Source organism: Rhinopithecus roxellana, chromosome 19 (genome assembly GCF_007565055.1).
Source record: "Rhinopithecus roxellana isolate Shanxi Qingling chromosome 19, ASM756505v1, whole genome shotgun sequence".
NCBI classification, from domain to species: Eukaryota; Metazoa; Chordata; class Mammalia; order Primates; family Cercopithecidae; genus Rhinopithecus; species Rhinopithecus roxellana.
In genome coordinates, this window is record NC_044567.1 from 47,171,210 (window position 1) to 47,191,302 (window position 20,093).

Genomic DNA, 20,093 nt, shown 5'->3' on the forward strand with positions numbered 1-20,093 from the left:
TTGCACCCAGCAGGCTTGACAATCAGAGGCACTGGGGGTGTGAGACAGTAGGGAGATCTTCTGTTCTGCTGCTGAGGGCCCGAGGCCACCTGGGAGTTCTGGGGCTGGAAGGGAGAGGGCACAGCACTGGGTATTGCTGGTAGTCCATCATGAGTTGCAAGCATTCATTCCTTCCTTCATTCATGTATTCATTCAGGGGTCTTATGTTTCCCGTTCTGTGCTGGGAACTGTGTAAACGCCAGTTCTCGTCTTCACAGCTCTAGGAGACAGGAGAAAATAACCTACTTTGCAGATGAGGAGATGGAGGTCCAGACAGTTTTGTTCATTCGTTTATCCAACAAGTATTTATTAAGCACGTACTACATGTCAGGTGGACAGACAAGAGTCATGCAGTCTCAGAGCTTATGGTCTAGTGGGTTCCTTTCCACGGCTAAGGTGTGCAGGGCAGCAGGGCAGATCCACCATCTGGCACTGGAGAGCTGATGTGTGTTGGGTTTGCTGTCGTTGCAGGATAAAGATTGAAGAAGACTATGCGAAGAACTTAGCTAAGCTGTCTCAGAACTCCTTGGCTTCTCAGGAGGAAGGGTGAGTGGGTAGGAGAGAGGTGGGAGTGGGGAGGATGGGGGGGTCACTGAGGAAGGGGGATCAGCCACTCATCACTGCTCACTGGCATGGCCCCAGTTTGGATGGGGAGCTCTCCATAGGCCTGGCTGAAGGTGGGCACTCGTGGCTCAGGTAGGTACTCATGACTTAAGATGTGTGCCCATGGCCCAAGCAGGGCACCCGTGACTGAAGGTGTGGGCGTCCACACTCAAAAGGGCACTTGCGGCCGGGCGCAGTGGCTCACGCCCATTATCCCAGCAATTTGGGAGGCCGAGGCGGGTGGATCACAAGGTCAGGAGTTTGAGACCAGCCTGGCCTACATGGTGAAACCCCATCTCTACTAAAAATACAAGAATTAGCCGGGTGTGGTGGCGGGTACCTGTAGTCCCAGCTACTTGGGAGGCTGAGGCAGGAGAATGGCGTGAACCCAGGAGGTGGAGCTTGCAGTGAGCCGAGATCGCGCCACTGTACTCCAGTCTGGGCGACAGAGCGAGACTTCATCTCCAAAAAAAAAAAAAAAAAAAAAAAAAAAAGACACTTCCACATTGTCTTCTCTTTAGTGACCAAGGGCCATGTTCCAGATGTTGGAGTATGTCAGAATCCCCTCTGATCTGACCCCTGCTAGCTGGGCAGCAGCTTCTAGATGCCCACTCCAGCTCCCCTTTCTCTAGGGGCAGGCTGGGAGGAAGCTGGGTATGACAGGGTATTGTACCTGGCCCCTTTGTCTGGAGCTCTCTCCTCCGGGCTTGAGGCACAGGCTCCTTTCCCACTAATGCTGTGACTGGTGAGTGGGACTTGGGCTGGGAGAAGCTTAACCCAACCCTCCCAGCCACAGAAGGATTCCTAGTGGGTAAAAAAGTCTCAGCCCTTATGCATTCCTGGGGGAAATGGAATATGGTGCAACCACTGTGGAAAACAATCTGATTGTTCCTCAAAAAGCTAAGCATAGAATTACCATTTGACCCAGCAATTCCATTCCTAGGTTTATACCCAAAAGAATTGAGTACAGGCACTCAAACTAATACACGTATACACATGTACAGAGCAGCAATATTCATAACAGCCAAAAGGTAGAAACAACCCACGTTCCACCCAGCGATGAGAGGATAAACAAATGGTGGTGTATGCACAATGGATATCCATGGATAGACAATGGAATATTATTTACCCATGAAAAGGAATGGAACACTAATACATGCTACTGTGTGGATGAGCCTTGAAAACATTCTGCTAAGTTACAGGAGCCGGGCACAAAAGGTCTCATAGTGTATGATTCCATTTATGTAAAACGTCCAGAACAGGCAAACCCATGGAAACAGAAAGTGGATTGTCATGTGCTTGCCAGGGTCTGAAGGAGGAGGGGAATGGGTTGTGACTGCTTAGGGGCTACCGGGTTTCCTTTTGGGGTGTATATTCATCTGGTTGGGCTGCCACAACAAGATGTCCCAGACTGAGTGGCTGAAACTACAGAAATTTATTTTCTCATGGCTCTGGAGGCTGGGAAGTCCAAGATCAAGGTGTCAGCAGGGTTGGTGCCTGGTAAGGACTCTCCCATTGGGTTGCAGATGGCAGCCTTCTTATTGTGTGTTCATGCAGCCTTTCCTTGGTGTGTACTCAGAGAGAGAGCTCTGTGATGTCTTTTTTTTTTTTTTTTTTTTTGAGACAGAGTCTTGCTCTGTTTCCCAGGCTGGAATGGCCTGATATCAGCTCACTGCAACCTCCACCTCCCAAGTAGCTGGGACCACAGGCATGTGCCACCATACCTGGCTGATTTTTTGTATCTTTAGTAGAGATGGGGTTTCACCATGTTGGTCAGGCTGGTCTAGAACTCCTGACCTCAGGCAATCCACCGGCCTCAGCCTCCCAAAGTGCTGGAATTGCAGTGTGAGCCACTGCGCCTGGCCAATGTCTATTTTTATAAGGACACTAATCCTATCAGATCAGGGCTGCACCCTTATGACCTCATTTAACCTTAATTACTTCCTTAGAGGCCCCATTGCCAAATGCAGCCACATTGTGGGTTAGGGTTTTAACCTAAGAATTTTGGCAGGACATAAACCTTTAGTCCATACTAGTGTGACGAAAATGTTTTGGAACTAGATAGAGGTGGTAGTTGCACTCACAAAACGGGTGTTTGATTCGGTCTTGTCCTAAATGCGCCTGAATTGTTCACTTTTAAACGGTTAATTTTATGTTACATGAATTTGACCTCAGTAAAAACACAAAGACTCTTAGGAGGTTAGAGCTGAAAAGGTCCCTAGAGGTCCTCTCTCTTCCAACCTCCTTCTGGTGCTGGTCTGTGTTTGAATTCCTCCTCCAAGGGGGAGTGAACCCCCGAGGAAGGAAGACATTCTATTGTGGGACGGCTGTGGTTGTCAGCGAGCCGTGATGTTCAACCACCAGTCCAAATCTGCCTTCATGGCTTGAAATCCTTCAGGGGACTGAGATTTTGCCAGCCCAAATGTGGCTTTGATTAAGCCCTCCACATGAGTTGGCTGTGCAGCCAGGCGGCCTCCTTGGAATGGTTCTCACCCTCCCCACCAGCCACAGACCACAGGGCAGCCCAGCAAGACCAGCGTCCCTTCCACAGATGTAAATGAGGTTAATTCATTCCTGGCCTCCTCCTGCTCCGTGCACGGGGCCTGAAATGGGGCAGGAAGGCAGCACATAGAGGAGCAGCTCTTGCTGCCTGGGAAGGGGCTTTCCTAAGTCTCCTCGTGCCCTGCAACTACTGTGCCGCTCTGGAGTCTTCCGGCTTCCACCTCTCCGGCCTGGGCTGCTGCCAAGGACACTGTGTCCTGGCCAACACGCACAGCATATGCTCCTCACCCAAGCAGTCCAGCTCCGTGAGTCAGGACCACACTGCCATACTGTACACACATGCACGGACAAATACAGAGACAAACAGCACAAGCTCACATACATGCATCAGGGCCACTGCCCCATAGATGTACACATTACTCCTCACCCTGTGTGCCCACATAGCAGCCCCATGCACACACTCCTATAGCAGGCACTGGAGCATGAACACATGAGCCCCCTACATACAGTGTGCAACGACACTGATTTACATTTACACACAGCTTTGGACATTTAACCCCATCTCCTTGAAGACTTTCAAAGCAAAGCAGGAGTCTAGAAATTTGGAGCAGTTGAGGAAGATGCTGCTCAGGGAGGCTGGAGTGGCTTTTGCAGTTCAACTTCTGTCCAAATTAGATTTCACAGGATATGTGCACATTGGTAAATAAGCAGAATTCGGCTGTTTGTTCTGCCTTTAGTTTTTCTCTCCTGTGTGGAAAGGAAATGGGATTTTGGTTTTCCTAGTGGGCGGTCATGACAACAACATGCATTTTGATTTGGCGTGCCTCAAACTATATGTTGGAACAGAGATGCATCTCATATTTTGTTTTGTTTTTCATTAACTGTTTATCAGATGAAAAATCTCTTTTCGAATGAATTTGTAAGTAGCTTTTTAATAAATGGTGACATGACTCCAAAGAGCCTGGAATATTGGAGAGCAGGGAGGCATTCATCAAGGATGCACTGGCTCAGAGGGGTCCATCTGAATGTCTGGAGAGATGTCCTCCCACTTAGCAGTGCCCGGCCTGGAGGTAGAGCTGAGGACGTTGTGTTGGGTGGAAAACCGTGGTTCTTCCTTTCCTCCCAGTTGCCCAGAGATGACATTCTCAGGCCACCATGGCTGTCCCTGGGCCATTTACCTGCCATGTGCTCTGCTGACAGTAGACTGACAGCTCTGTGGAAAGATGCATGTGCTCATACAAAGCCTGGGCACTGCCCAGGGCCTTTTTGACTCTGTGACTCTTGTTCATACCTCCTGCCAGCTGCTGTGGGTGGCTCAGCTGCAGGGGCAAACCCCTCGCACCTCCCTTTAATCCAATTCCCACTCCTCCCAGGACAGCCTCCATATGTTTCAAATAGTGTTGGCTTTCACCCTAGAGCTAGGAGGCATCTTGAAATAATTTGTGTGTATGGCGTGAGGTAGGGCCAAGATTCCTTTTCCTCCTATGGATGTGCAGTTGTCTCTGCACCATTTGTTAAAAAGATCATCTGTTTTCCCCCATGGAAATATCTTAACCTCTTTGCTGCAGTCAATCGACCCTAGCTGTGTAACTCTGTGTTCTGCTCTGCTGATCTGTGTAACTGCCAGGACTGCTCCCGCCACCCCTGGACCTCCTACCCACCTGTTGAATCAGGTGGGACACCCAAGCCACCCAGAGGGTGTGGTGTACCCCAGCACAGCTTCCTGGAGCTCAGGCCCTTCAGGCAGAGACAATTGTCAACAGCTTGGATTGCCCCGTTTCATACTCCAATGCTTCTCTGGTGGCTTCCCCTGCCAGGATCACTGAGGGGACCTTTCTTTGCTGCTGGACTCCTAGATAAAATCAGGCAGTCATTTCCCATAAACACCCACCTCGGCCTGAGCCAGCACCACCCACCACACAGGCCTGGCCAGCCATCAGAGGGATCTGCTGTGCTCTTTTGGGCAATTCTTTGCTGCTGGCTGCTCTGCTCTAGACCCAGAAGCCTCCCCACATGCTGTCTTTTAATCAGCTTTTGCCACTCGACTTTAATGAATTCTCTGGGGGAAGTGGCTTTTTGGATGATATTAAGTCAACGGAACATTTCAGCCTGAATTTACTGGCTGTGTTGAAGAGGCTGGGAGCAAGAAAGCAGGGGTATCATTTGGAAGGGTCATGGGGTTAAAGAGCTCCAAATCATAGAGAATGTAGCCTGGGGCCTGCATTGGCAAGTCTTAGGGACTTCAGGCGATCTCTTCTACATGAAGCCCCTCCTTGGAGTGGAGAAGTGATGCCGCTAAGAGGACTTGGACCTTCTCTAGTAAGCTGTGGGCCGCATCAGGGCTCACAGCTAGAGAAGCAGTGCTAGAGGAGACCGTGCTTCCGAGAATGGCAGTGGGAGCCTTCTCTGCCCTGTGGCTGCATCTAGGTCACTGGACCCACACAGTCCATCTTTGCCCCTTCTGGAAGCCAGGCAGCTGGGGTTTTTCCCATAAGCAGGGCTGCATGGTACCTTGTGTTTGAAAAGAGCTTCTCTGGCTGGGCACGGTGGCTCATGCCTGTAATCCCAGCACTTTGGGAGGCCGAGGCTCACCTGAGGAGTTCAAGACCAGCCTGGCCAACATGGCAAAACGCTGTCTTTACTAACAATACAAAAATTAGCCAGACCTGGTGGCGCACTCCTGTAATCCCAGCTACTCGGGAGGCTGAGGCAGGAGAATTGTTTGAACCCAGGAGGCAGAGGTTGCAGTGAGCCAAGATCGCGCCACTGCACTCCAGCCTGGGGGACAGAGCACGACTCTGTCTCAAGGAACAAACAAACAAACTAAAAGAGCTTCTCCCTGGAATAGACCCTGTTTCCTTCCTTGATTTATTAGCAGATGCTTGCACCCCTCATCGGCAAACCAGGGAGGGGTGATGTGAAAGCTCTTAGGACAGTGATGGCCCAGGGATAAAGGCCCTCACTGCAGCTGAGGCTTTGGAATGTCCCCATACCTGCCTCCTGCACCTTCCTGGGTCCTTGTGAGCCTCTGGATTTCTAGGAATCCCCCGCCACTGGGCTGTGTGCCACAGTCTGTTTCCTTAGCTTGCAGAGGTAAGGTGAGCTCTCTTGGACCTTGGTGGCTCATCGGACCCTGTGAGTTGAAACGTGATGCTCATGTCTGGTTTCTGCCCAGCCTCTGCCTCATCTGCATCCGCATTCTCAGCTGTCATATACCTCCCTGAGACCTGGGGTGGAGCCCCACCGTCCCGCCTCAGGAAGGGCTTTGGCTTCTGACCTGAGTCTCATGGTCTTTGTATTGCAGCTCCTTGGGCGAGGCGTGGGCCCAGGTGAAGAAGAGCCTGGCGGACGAAGCAGAAGTTCACCTCAAGTTCTCTGCCAAGGTAACCCCTCCCTGCAGCCGCTCTCCTTTGGTCTTACACACTGGGGTACTGAAAAACAGTTAACAACTGTCTCTCCAGTTTGCCCTGTTTGCCATTTTCCCTGGTGTCAACTTCAACGTATCAACATGAAGTCACGGAATACGGAGTTGGGAAGACATGCCCAGTGGCTCACCATGAGATGGTGCTTTTATACAGATACAGTAGCACAAATAACCATCAGTATCCACCGAGAGCATGGGAAATAGTAAAGTGTAGTTAGGAGGCGGTAAGTGCTGGGTATTGATCGTCTTGGTTTTTCATTTTTTGTTATTTTTAAAAAGACAAGGTCTCACTCTGTTGCCCAGGCTGGAGTACAGGGTCATGACCATAGCTCACTGCAACCTCAGCCTCCTGGGCTCAAATGATCCTCCCACCTCAGCCTCCCAGGTAGCTGGGACAACAGGTGCATGCAGCCACGCCTGGGTAATTTTTTATTTCTTTGTAGAGATGGTATCTCACTATTTTCCCCAGGCCGGTCTTGAACTCCTGGCTTCAAGTAGTCTTCCTGCCTCTAACCCCCAAAATGCTGGGATCACAGACATGAGCCACTCTACCTGGCCTATGACCTTTGTTTTTAATATAATTAATTCAATTATAAGTTTATATCATTTCCTTTTGATAATGGCTGTGTTTAACAACCAGCAAACAGAATTCCTGAAAAGTTAACATTCGGCTCTTGGGAGCCATTGGGAGCAGGCCTTAACACACCCCCCGGTTTCTCAGGGCAGCCCCTGAGTGATGAAGCCCTGCTTGCTTTTTGCCTGGCTTTCAGAGGAAAGGAGTAGCATGTCCTGTCTCTTCCTAGTGTCAGGAAATATTAGGTTATGCCAAAGGAATAATTTTTTTTTTTAATTTGTGGTGGTTGCAAAATTTCAGAACAAGTAGAGTCCTTCCTTCCTTCCTCCCTCCCTCCCTCCCTCCCTCCCTCCCTTCTTTCCTCCCTCCCTCTCTCCCTTCCTTCTTTCCTTCCTTCTTTCCTTCCTTCCCTCCTTCCTTCCCTCCCTCCTTCCCTCCTTCCTTCCCTCCCTCCTTCCCTCCTTTCCTCTCCCCCCTCCCCCTCCCCTCCCCTCCCCTCCCCTCCCCTCTCCTCTCCTTCCCTCCCTTCCCCTCCCCTTCTCAGTCTCACTCTGTCACCGAGGCTGGAGTGCAATGGCACGATCTCAGCTCACTGCAACCTCCTGGGTTCTCCTGCCTCAGCCTCCCGAGTAGCTAGGACTACAGGTGCCCACCACCACGCCTGGCTAATTTTTTGTATTTTTAGTAGAGATGGGGTTTTACCATGTTAGGCTGGTCTTGAACTCCTGACCTCATGATCCACCCTCGGCCTCCCAGAATGCTGGGATTACAGGCGTGAGCCATCACACCCGGCCGTAAAGGGTCCCTCTTTCATTTAGTTCTGAAGATACTAGCGCCAGGACTCAAGGGCAGGGTGTTTCTGTCCTATTCCTATCCTCAGGGCTCAGGATGGTGCCTTGCACATAGTAGATGCCTCATAAATATTTTCTTATTGAGTCATGAGTGAACGGAGCCCTCTGACTATCTCCGCCCCACCCCCAGTCTTTTCAGGTCTCCTTTCTCTCAAGATTTCAAGTGACTCTCCCCTCCCCACTTCCTGGCACATATCTCCGGGTTTTCTGTCTGACTCTCAGCTAATTTTTAGATGAAAAATAAACTAAATCTCTCAGTGAAATAATCCACTCTAAAGTGTACGTGACTGGTGGGGCTACCCATTAACAGTCTTGCCTTTTAAAGCAACAGGAGCTGGGTGTGGTGACTCACGCCGGTAATCCTAGCACTTTGGGAGGCCGAGGCGGGCGGATCACAAGGTCAAGAGACTGAGACCATCCTGGCCAACGTGGTGAAACCCCATTTCTACTAAAAAAAAAAAAAAATACAGAAATCGGCTGGGCTTGGTGACACACACCTGTAGTCCCAGCTACTCGGGAGGCTGAGGCAGGAGAATCTCTTGAATCCTGGAGGCGGAAGTTGCAGTGAGCCGAGTTCATGCCACTGCACTCCAGCCTGGTGACAGAGTGAGACTCTGTCTCAAGAAAAAAAAAAAGAAGAGGGACCTCTCAGAGTGTACCATCCCAGTGACCCTGGCCGCCTCTCTCTTCCCTCTGCCCTCCCATCATCACTAGTCAGACACAGCAGGGTAAACTGCCTAAACTCTGAGTCTCCCTTCTTTAAACACATCCTTGATCATTTGAAGGTAGCATCCCTCAAAGATGGTTGCTCCTTCCTGGGGCTTCCATGTTCAACACTCACTGGTCCTGTCTCTTTCCTTGTGCCGTTCCCACTGCAATTGCAATTCCCTGCTTTTGGGATCCCATACAACGTACCCCACGATGGTACTCGGCACACAGAAGGCAGAATGAGTGACTCAGATGACTGAGACACGTGAGAGGACTTTCTAAGGAGCTGGGTAGGAAGAGGGAACAGAGCTGCTACAGCTCCCCGTGGCTTAGTGTGCCCCAAGACCGAGTTGACACCCAGATGTGAGTGACAGTTCCCAGCTAGTGAAGGCACGCTAACTAACCTCATTACTCCAAGCGCTTCACAAGAAAATTGCTACTCAAGTCCTGGCAGAGAAGGGAACTCCACGAAAGGGTCTTTTTCCTGCGGTACATCCAAAACAGCAAGTTATTTTTCAGCAGCAGATCATGAGTAGCTTTTTCCTCCAAGGCCTCCCTTCTCCTGTCGGAGCCCCCAGCAGCTCCATTCTCTGCTGTGGCGGAAACTTCCATTGACTGGCAAGATGCCTGGGCGGGCTGCCATTGTGATGGGGTGGGGCTGGGAGCCAAAGCTGTGAGCTTTGGAAAGGTCACCTGCTGGGTCCCCAGGAATCTTGGTGGCATTTACTCCCCATCAGCAGGACCCCTGATTTCTTGATTGTTTAGAGTACTCAACAGGTGGTAAAACCCTCTCTGACGGGTAGTGGTGACGTAAGTGGTGTGGATGGCTGTGCACAGGATTTAATTCATTGCCGTCAGCCACCGTGCGAGATGGCGTCCCCATTTCACAGTGAGAAGAGGTGGGGTGAGATCACAGCCCGTGGTCACACAGCCACGTGGGCTCAGTCACAGAGCAAGCAAAGGAGAGGAGTGAGCAAATAGGAGACTTGGTCCCCAGAGCTTTTCTTCCAGCAACACCCCCTCTTTGGCAGACCAATGGCATTGAAAACACAGCCTCTTTCTGAACCTCTGCCCTTCCAGGGATTGCCAATAGGCTGGTGCAGACTGACCCCGGACAACCAAATGCTCAGAGCATTTGTTTTTTTTTTGTTTGTTTTTTTTTTTTTTTTTGAGGCAGAGTCTCGCTGTGTCACCCGGGCTGGAGTACTGTGGCCGGATCTCAGCTCACTGCAAGCTCCGCCTCCCGGGTTTACGCCATTCTCCTGCCTCAGCCTCCCGAGTAGCTGGGACTACAGGCTCCTGCCACCTCGCCCGGCTAGTTTTTGTATTTTTTAGTAGAGACGGGGTTTCACCGTGTTCGCCAGGATGGTCTCGATCTCCTGACCTCGTGATCCGCCCGTCTCGGCCTCCCAAAGTGCTGGGATTACAGGCTTGAGCCACCGCGCCCGGCCGCTCAGAGCATTTTTAAGTTAGTGTTCAGGACACAGGGGGGACCTCACCATTCAGCTGACGGGAAGCTCATAAAGACCCATCATGCAAAACAGACTTGGCTACAAGAGGCTCTTGGCTGCTTCCAGCCTTTCGGTCAGTGTTGGTGGCCTCAGGCGATCATCACAGCAGCCTGGTGGTTTTATGGAGATTCCTTGAGAAGAAAGTGCCTCCAAGGATTTATTTGACTGCCATGAATAATATAGCTCCATATGCTGAAAATCCTTTTTAACGTCTGCTCCAAAAGACTTATTGAAATTCTGCTCCAAATGCTCTGTGTCAGGGGTAAAAGCTCTTTAAGAAATGCAGGCCGGGCGCGGTGGCTCAAGCCTGTAATCCCAGCACTTTGGGAGGCCGAGACGGGCGGATCACGAGGTCAGGAGATCGAGACCATCCTAGCTAACACGTTGAAACCCCGTCTCTACTAAAAAATGCAAAAAACTAGCCAGGCGAGGTGGCGGGCGCCTGTAGTCCTAGCTACTCGGGAGGCCGAGGCAGGAGAATGGCATGAACCCGGGAGGCGGAGCTTGCAGTGAGCTGAGATCCGGCCACTGCACTCCAGCCTGGGCGACAGAGCGAGACTCCATCTCAAAAAAAAAAAAGAAGTGCAATTCTGTTACAGCAATTTTTCTGTTTTTTCTGGTCCACTAGCTCAAGCCATTGCTAACAGCAACAGGTTACTAAAAAATCAGAGTGCTGTATACAAAGGAAGTTACACCTGGCTCCTGCTGAAGATGGGAGAATAGCAGAATTCCTTCTGCTGGTAGAAAATCTCATGCAGTAGAGGCTGTGCGTTCCATCAGAAGATTTAGGGGACAGGAGTGAGGAGATATAAGTTGTATCTCAGTACTGTCGCTAACAAGGCTCTGTGACCTTTGTGACCTTGGGCAAGTCACTTAGCTTGCCTGGGGTTTTATTTCTTCACATACAAAATGAAGAATTCAGACCACATCAGTCTCTTTACACTTATTTGACAGTGACTTAGCAATGATGCATTTTAGATGAACGTTTGGAACCCCATCTGTAGGTGTCCACTCCGGTATCTGCACACAAGACATTCACACACATCTGCAGCTGAAACAAATGTTTCATGAAACAGTATCCTCCTACTTAAAATGTACTCTGATATTTTCTGTTCAAGTCTGGTCTGTTCTCACCCAAAAAGCTGGTCCCGGCCCATTAAATCGATTTCATAACTCTCGGCCGCATACCGTCTGACAAATATCAGACTAGACAGTGTCTGAAATTCCTACCAACTTGGAATTTCTCTTATTCTCTTCTGATGTGTGAGATGAAAAGGAAGCAGAGAGAGCGAGAGTTTTGGAAAGAAAAACTGATGGGCCCATGACAGGCCAGCCTGAGTCTGCAAGGACACACTTCCAGGAAGGACTTCTGACTCCCGGTTCAACAAAGATGCTTAAAAGTTAAGAAAGAGTACTAAAGATACCAGCCTAACCATTTTAAAGGAAAAAAAATTATGTCTTTAAAAAGTACTTAATATCGACTGGGCGCAGTGGCTCATGCCTGTAATCCCAGCACTTTGAGAGGCCGAGGCGGGTGGATCACGAGGTCAGGAGATCAAGACCACCCTGGCTACCATGGCGAAACCCCATCTCTACTAAAAATGCAAAAAAAAATTAGCCAGGCGTGGTGGCGGGTGCCTGTAATCCCAGCTACTCGGGAGGCTGAGGCAGGAGAACTGCTTGAATCCGGGAGGTGGAGCTTGCAGTGAGCCGAGATCGCGCCAATGCACTCCAGTCTGGGTGACAGAGCGAGACTCTGTCTCAAAAAAAAAAAAAAAAAAAAAAGCTTGATGTCTGTAGAGAGATGGAGATTCTGGCCATCCTCATCTATGGAATCAGATCACTTGTGATAGCAGCGTCGCATTTCCAGAATGTCATTTGAATTTGGGAAAAGCTTCTTGGTATATTGGCGGTTCGTGGGCTTTCCCCCAGACCACAGAACCTGGAGCTGGGGTCCAGGAAACCTTAATGTTGAAAACTCTTCCAGGTCATTCCTGGACATACTAAAGTCTGAAAATCACTTGCTTTCCACATCCTTAGAGACCCCAGAGTTTCTGAGTCAGCAGGCTGAACTGACTTTCCCAGATTCCCGGAGTCGTACAGCTCTTCCTACTCAGCAAATGCCAAACCTGTGTACCTGGGAAGGGGGTTTATTTATTCTCATAAGCTCTCAAGATTTTTGTAGCATCCTGCAAACTGCCACCAGATGGGGATGTTTTCCTATACAAGGAAGGTTCCAGGGGCTCAAAAAAAATAGTAGGACATATTTTCAACTAACACGAGGAGGAGAGAGGTGTTTGGATGGCCAGTTCTCTGTTAGTCTTTGAAGGCCATCCAGCGACAAAGCTGTCTTGTCACCCAGGGGATTGGGCTCTGAAGAGTTTGTCATTCTCTCTACAAATACAAAAGGGGCGCCCACCCTGCACCAGCCCAGGTCAGACACTGGGCACAGCAGTGCTCAAGCTAGATGAGGCCCCTGCCCGCTTGGCGCTCCCAGCCCCGTGTAAGTCAGTTACTTAGAATAAGGACACCTATGTCCTGGCGGTCTCCAAAGAAAAGGATATTGTACAGCAAAAACCTAGCAAGGAGGGAGAGGAGAGAAGTCACAGGACCCTCGTTGGGATATCATCTGTCCAGGGAAGTTGAGCTGCGCTCCCTGGAGACACCTCTGAGACAGGTGGAGGTGGATTTGTGGTGGTGGGATGGGCATAGGTTGAAGAGACTTGCCTGATTCCAGGCAGTGGGGTGGGAGGGCTACACAGGGCTAGGGTGCCACCTGCCTTTGACCACAGCAGGTCCCGTTGATCTGTTTTCTTACGAAATAAATGTTATGCTCACAACCAAAAAGAACACATTTTAAGGAGAAGTTCTTTTAAAGGGGGAGGTGGGGCAGGAAAGAGGGAAGGAATGAAAGAGAAGAAAAAAGCTTAAAACCCTGACACCACCCAGCTCTTCTGGCAGCATAAACCCTTTACTCTGGCCCCTGGGATACAGGGCAGTTCCCTTTGGTGGGAACCTGTGTGCCTGTGTCCCAGGCAGCCCAGCAAGCTGAGAATGACTCCATGAGCGCAGCGCGGGAGAGTTGCCACTGTGTTTCCAGCAAGGCCTCCAGGAGTTTCCACCATCAGTTCCTCGAGGTTTGGACCCTGTCTAGCTCATCTTTGTATTCTCAGCACCTGCCATGGAGTAGATGTTGGATAAATAGGACTGACCTGAGACCTCTAATTGAATGGCATTCATTCGACTGTTCTCTACTGGAGCTGCATACCCCAGTCACTGTGCTAAGTGCTTGGAGACACAGATGCTGATGTGGTTTCTGTCCCCAGAAAGCTCTCAGTTTGGAAAATAAGGGAGAGACAAGAACAAAGCCGTGCAGGAAGCTGTGGGATAAAATAAGTGTGTGAGGTTGTTGTTGTTATTATTATTTTGATAATAATATCAAAATAATTACTATTTTTGTCAGAGTGTCTCACTCTGTCGCCCAGGCTGGAGTGCAACAGCACGATCTTGGCTCCCTACAACCTCCCAGGTTCAAGTGATTCTCCTGCCTCAGCCTCCCAAGTAGCTGGGATTACAGGTGCCCGCCACCACGCCCAGCTAAATTTTCCTTTTTTTTTTTTTTTTTTTTTGTATATTTAGTGGAGATGGGGTTTCGCCATGTTGGCCAGGCTGGTCTCGAACTCCTGACCTCAGGTGATCCACCTGCCTCGACCTCCCAAAGTGCTGGGATTACAGGTGTGAGCCGCCACACCCGGCCCATTGATTATTAACTTGATTTAGCCATTCCACAATGTATACATATTTCAAAACAACACATTATAAACCATAAATATAGGCAGTAAAAAATTCTAAAAATAAAATTTACAAGCTGCAGAAGCCAGAAAAAAGGAATTAACAGATGGGGAAATCAGAAGGCTCTAGTTGCTAACCACTTATCCTATAGACACGTGTGCTGGGGCCTCCTGAGCTAAGGTGACCTGTATAAACTGAGACCTGATAGGCAGCCACATGTCAGGGGGTGTCTCTCACCTTCCTGCCAGGTCGCTGCCCCAGACTCATCCTCACCTGCCTGGGGAAGTGGGGGCGCCCCTCCTACCCCTCCTCCCTGCACTGGCTTACAGCTGACATCCTGGGTCCTGAGCGTGCTTCTCTACTCTCCCAACAGCTTCACAGCGAGGTAGAGAAGCCCCTGATGAACTTTCGTGAGAACTTCAAGAAAGACATGAAAAAGTGTGACCACCACATTGCCGACCTTCGCAAGCAGCTCGCCAGCCGCTATGCCTCAGTGGAGAAGGTGAGAGGCCCAGGACGCTGGGCCGGGGCAGGCGCATCAGGGGCTGCCTGGAAGAGGGTGGGGGACTGGGAAGCCAGCAGTGGCTCCATACGCCAAGGCGGAGTCTTTGTCCCCAGGTAGGGGAATAGGGGGATGTCCAAGCCTTGTGCCCACACCTGAGCACTCCACCTATCCAAGGGTAGATGGAGCTGCCTCCCCGTGGTGCTCGAATGACCACCCAGAGGGCCAGGGGTGCAAGGAGAGGCTGCAGCCGCAGTGGGCGGTCGAGGGGCTGTAGGCGACCAATTAAACCCCGAGACTGGCAATGCTGGTGCTGGTTCACGTGGGGGCCCATGTTTAAGCCTCACTGGGCAGAGTCCTCCTGACTCAGTCACCCGCTTCCTGCTCTCCTTCCTGCTCAGGGACGATGCAGAGTCCTGGGTGGTCTCGCCTCGAGGGAGCTGATGTTCAACCTTAGAGGGAAGACAGCATGCCCCAGGGACTGATTCTCAGCCCCCAGTGCCTTAGAGAGGAGAAGGGGGCTCAAAATACTGGGACACCCTGGACCCAGTCAGCTGCCGCCACCCAAGGGCCACAGAGATGCCAGTGGTGGCCTGGAGAAAAGGCAGTAGAGTGAGGGGCATGAGAGGGTCAAGGTGTGTCCAGCTCCGGAACAGGAAGGCTGGTGCTACCTCCTATGAAGTACTACAGGGAGGTGGCACAGGTGGCCTTTGTGGTCCCTTCCAAGCACAGGGAATGTGATTTTAGGACTGCCTAGGTCCCCAGTCTGTATGCAGGTTCCATCAGGGGAAAAAAACGTGATTTGAGAGATTGATGTAGGCTGAGCCCCGATGTCACTGGAAGTGGCAAGGATGAAAAGAGCTAGGTTGTAGCCTCTACCTAGCTGGGTGGCACCACTCTGGCTGCTGGGCCTCTCTGGGCCACTGTGGCATCATCCGCACAAACAAGGGGTAAAAGGGCTCTAAAGGGAAGCTAGACTGCGTGGCCCAGGAGGCCCACTGGCTCCAAGCTTTACGAGCAGCTTCTCTGTGTCCTTGCATCCCAGGCCCGGAAAGCCCTCACAGAGCGGCAGAGAGACCTGGAGATGAAGACCCAGCAGCTGGAGATCAAGCTGAGCAACAAGACAGAGGAGGATATCAAGAAGGCGCGGAGGAAGTCCACACAGGCTGGTGAGTGCCAGGCACCCTCCCGGCCTGGTCAGTGCGCCCAGAAGGAGAGGGCATGGGGCTAGGAGATGGGGTGACCAGGGAGGATGCATCTCTCCTTTGCAAGACTGCAGTGGGGAAATGACTGACCTTGTTTCCCAGGAGGTACCCCCTCTTCTCTCCTCTCTGACCCACACCCAGAGATCTCAAAGGAAGAGACTTTGGGGATCAGAGGAAGGAGACAGGCCAGGCTAGTTCTGGGACATGGTAGAGGCTGGACTTCTTACTGTCTGCCTGGTCATGGCTTTTTAATTTTTTTTATTTTTTTTAATTTTTGCCCAAGCCGCAGATCTCTGACCAGGAGGTGAACAAACTCCTTCATGCACTGAGAGCTCAGGGCCCTGTCCCTGTTCAGAGCCCACAGAAGCGCGCAGCCCACCCAAGCTGCCCACCTCCCCAGGAAGCAATGCTCTCAAGGTTCACCTATGGGGATGGGCTCCTGCCCTGGGAACAGAGGCTGACAATTTGTTTAAAGAAATAACCAGATTTCAGTCTCTTGGAAGGAGTCTCGCAATGAATTGGTTTCTGCTTCCACCTAGTGGTAAAAGTTAGCTAATACACAAAGAGGAAGAGAAGGCCTGGTAGAAAGCAGTGAAAACCTCAGTAACTAGGAAGCCACGTTTTACTGCACGAGAGGACACGCATGTTAACTCTGGAATTAGAATGTGTGCCATAGTGCTAAGAGTTTGGTCTAACACTCTTCACCTCAATTTCTGGTGAGCCTGTTACAATTTCTTCATTATAGAAGAAAGCATTCACCTTACATAAGGTAGGATAGAAATAGGTCAATAAAAAATAATGTAATAGAAGGATAACATTTTTTATACAGATCTTATAATGCACAATAATAAATTACTGGATCCATAAATAGAAGGCACAATATATTTATTGGTAGAGAGAAGGGGGGCCACATAAGGGGAAGAGATCTGTTTAAATTATTTAGTTATTAAAAAAATAAATTGTAGGCCAGGTGCAGTGACTAACACCTGTAATCCCAGCAATTTGAGAAGCAGAGGCAAGAGAATCAGTTGAGCCCAGGAGTTCGAGACCAGCCTGGGCAACATAGTACCTCATCTGTACAAAAAAAAAAAAAATTGAAACAATTAGCTAGGCATGGTGGTGCATGCCTGTAGTCTCAGCCACTCAGGAGGCTAAGGTGGAGGATGGCTTGAACCCGGGAGGTTAAGGCTGCAGTGAGCTATGATCACACCATTGCATGCCAGCCTGGGTGACAGAGAGAGACTCTACCTCAAAAAAAAAAAAAATGATATTGCAAAAACAGTATTGGTACATGGCAAAATATTTTAAGCAGCAGACAAGAATATAAAATGCTCTTCACAGAAATAATCACCATCTCTTCCTAGTGTTTTGATTTTTAAATATTTAAATTTATATAAATTTGATCATATAGTCTGTCTTCTGAACTTCTCGGAAATACCTCTTTTTCATTTCTATAAATCTTTTTGTCCCTTCCATTCATGCATATCAAACTTTTTAATGGCTGGCCAGTGTCTAATTGTATGGTTGCACCCAAATTTATTTCATCATTCCCTTAATTGAGGTTTAGGACTCTCAGCCTGTTTCCGAGTGCTTGCCAGCCAGTGAAGCTGTGTTATTGTACCTGCATCTTTGTGTGTACCTAAGACCAGATCTGCATATAGAGAGAATATAGATGCTGAGTCAAAGGGTATTATTCATCTTGATGGATATTTCCAAATTGCTTTCCAGAGAGAGCACCCATCAACAGCATCTATGAATAATGCCTGTTCTCTAAATGCTTATCAACATTGTGTGTTACCAAGATTTGAAATCGTTAGTGAGAGAGGAAAATGATATTTTGTTTTTAATTTGCTTTTCTCCATAACGCCGGTTGAGTATGTAAAATATACATATAAATCATTTTGTACTTTCTGTGAACTGACTAACTCATATCCTTTATATCCTTTCCCCATTGACCATAGATTCTTTATCTATCAGGGAGATGAGCCGTTTGTCTTTTTTTTTTTTTTGAGACGGAGTTTCACCCAGGCTGGAGTGCAGTGACGCAATCTCGGCTCACTGCAAGCTCCGCCTCCCGGGTTCACGCCATTCTCCTGCCTCAGCCTCCCGAGTGGCTGGGACTACAGGCGCCCGCCACCATGCCCGGCTAATTGTTTTGTATTTTTAGTAGAGACGGGGTTTCACTGTGTTAGCCAGGATGGTCTCGATCTCCTGACCTCGTCATCTGCCTGCCTCGGCCCCCCAAAGTGCTGGGATTACAGGAGTGAGCCACAGCGCACGGCCCGTTTGTCATTTTAATTGCAGATATTTTTCCTAGATTGTCATTTGTCTTTTAGTTTTGTTCTTTGTAATTTTTTTTTTTTTTTTGCTTGTCTATTTTTTGTTGCCGTTTTTCTGTACAGTGATATTTCCCATAAGAAGCCTAGATTTTGGAGCTGATTTAGATCTTTTCTTTTTAATCACCTAGAGGGTTTTTTCTTACTTTTTTTTTTTGTTTCAGGTGTTTTTGGTTTTGTTTTTGTTTTTGTTTTTGTTTTTAAAACAGTGAAGGCTGGCCGCGGTGGCTCATGCCTGTAATACCAGCACTTTGGGAGTCCCAGGTGGGCAGATTACGAGGTCAGGAGTTCGAGACCAGCCTGGGCAACATAGTGAAACCTTGTGTCTACTAAAAATACAAAACTTAGCTGGAGTGTGGTGGTGTGTGCCTGTAATTCCAGCAACTTGGGAGGGCAAGGCAGGAGAATCGCTTGAACCCAGGAGGCAGAGGTTGCAGTGAGCCGAGATCATAGCACTGCACTCTAGCCTGGGCAACAGAGCAAGACTCCATCTCAAAAAAAAAAAAAAAGAAAAGAAAACAGTGAAATATTTAACCCACCAGACATTTATTTTTCCTTACACTGGTGGTCTAACCATATTCCACAGTTTCTTAGTTGTGGTGGTTTTATTTCTGCTATTTTCAATATGTTTTGCTATTTGGGTTTTCATTTAATCTCTGAGCCAAGAATTGTTTCAAAGAAAATCTTTACATGTTTACAAGCAAGGGCTTTGTTGCTATTTTCTAATCTTGCTAATTTTTTTAACATAGTTTTATTGCATTGTCCTCAGATAATACGGTCTCATTCCTGTAGTTCAGAATCATTTTGTGATGAAAGTGACAGTCCTTAGACCTAACTCTGAAAAATGCCACCTCTTCTGAGCGATCGCTGTGGCCAGCCTCCATGCTTTAGAGCATTGTCTCTTTTGATCAGCACAGTCCCCCTGCAGGGAGGTATTTTTATACCCTTTACAACTGAGAAGACTGACGGCAGAGAAAATGAGAATCTTCCATGAGCTACACGGTGGTGGAGCGGTGAAGCCAAAATTCAGTCTCCTCTCATTCCAGAGACCCTGCTTGTCGCCATTTTTCTGAACAGCCTGTTGCTTAGGAAATGCCACCTGTTCTTTCCTTCTGTTCCTTTCCTCCCTCCTCCTGATCTTTTCCAAGGCTTCTAGAAGGAAGGACGTCAGGTCCTCAGAGATCAGGATCATCGTTGTCATCTTCATCACCACCATAGCCCATATTAGTATTTGGCTCTCTACGCCCATCTCTATTCTAAGTGCTTTACAAATATTGACATATTTATTCCTCATAACAACTTGGTAAAGGTACAGTCACTATCTCCATTTTACAGATGAAGACACGGAGGCAAGGGCAGGTTAACTGACTTGTCTACGATTACACAGCTAATAAGTAGTTGAGCTGGGATGACAACAAAGGCATTCTTGTCCCACAATCCATGGTCTTAACCAATACTGTTCAAAAAGGTCCACTTTCAAGCTCTTGGGCTGCCATAGAGAGAAGGCACAGCCCGCTTCACCTACTCTGTTTCCCGATTCTGTGGAAGTTCTTGAAGCATTTTCTCAAAATCAGGATGGACACACAGGGCTCAGGGAGTTTCACAGTGTACAGAGCAGCACGCCACCCTCCTCCTCGGCCAGGCAGGAGCTCTTGGTGGAAATGCATTTGCATTTGGGAGGCCGAGGCGGGCAGATCACAAGGTCAGGAGTTTGAGACTAGCCTAGCCGATATGGTAAAACCCCGTCTCTACTAAAAATACAGAAACTAGCCAGGGGTGGTGGTGCACACCTGTAGTACCAGCTACTCGGGAGACTGAGGCAGAAGAATCACTTGAACCCAGGAGGTGGAGGTTACAGTGAGCTGAGATTGCACCACTGCACTCCAGCCTGGGTGACAGAGCAAGACTCCATCTCAATAAAAAAAGAAAGAAAAATACATTCTACAGTGCAGTATCCACTTTCTTCTCTCTGGGTCAGTGCCTCTTGGGATCAGGGGTCCAGTCACTGGCCTTGGACCAAGAACAAAATGAATAAATGCCTTGGTG

At 49.1% G+C, this 20,093-nt stretch overlaps 1 protein-coding gene across 10 annotated transcripts in view; it reads left to right on the top strand.

Annotated features, from left to right (window-relative positions):
- GAS7 (growth arrest specific 7) overlaps positions 1–20,093 on the top strand; it is a 299,071-nt gene that overhangs the window by 268,260 nt on the left and 10,718 nt on the right. For all 10 annotated transcript variants that reach the window (XM_030922603.1, XM_030922610.1, XM_030922613.1 and 7 more), the window contains 4 exons: positions 511–585; positions 6,449–6,527; positions 14,378–14,506; positions 15,552–15,675. In XM_030922603.1, the coding sequence (XP_030778463.1) occupies positions 511–585; positions 6,449–6,527; positions 14,378–14,506; positions 15,552–15,675 (407 nt within the window). The remainder of the gene's footprint in view (positions 1–510; positions 586–6,448; positions 6,528–14,377; positions 14,507–15,551; positions 15,676–20,093) is intronic.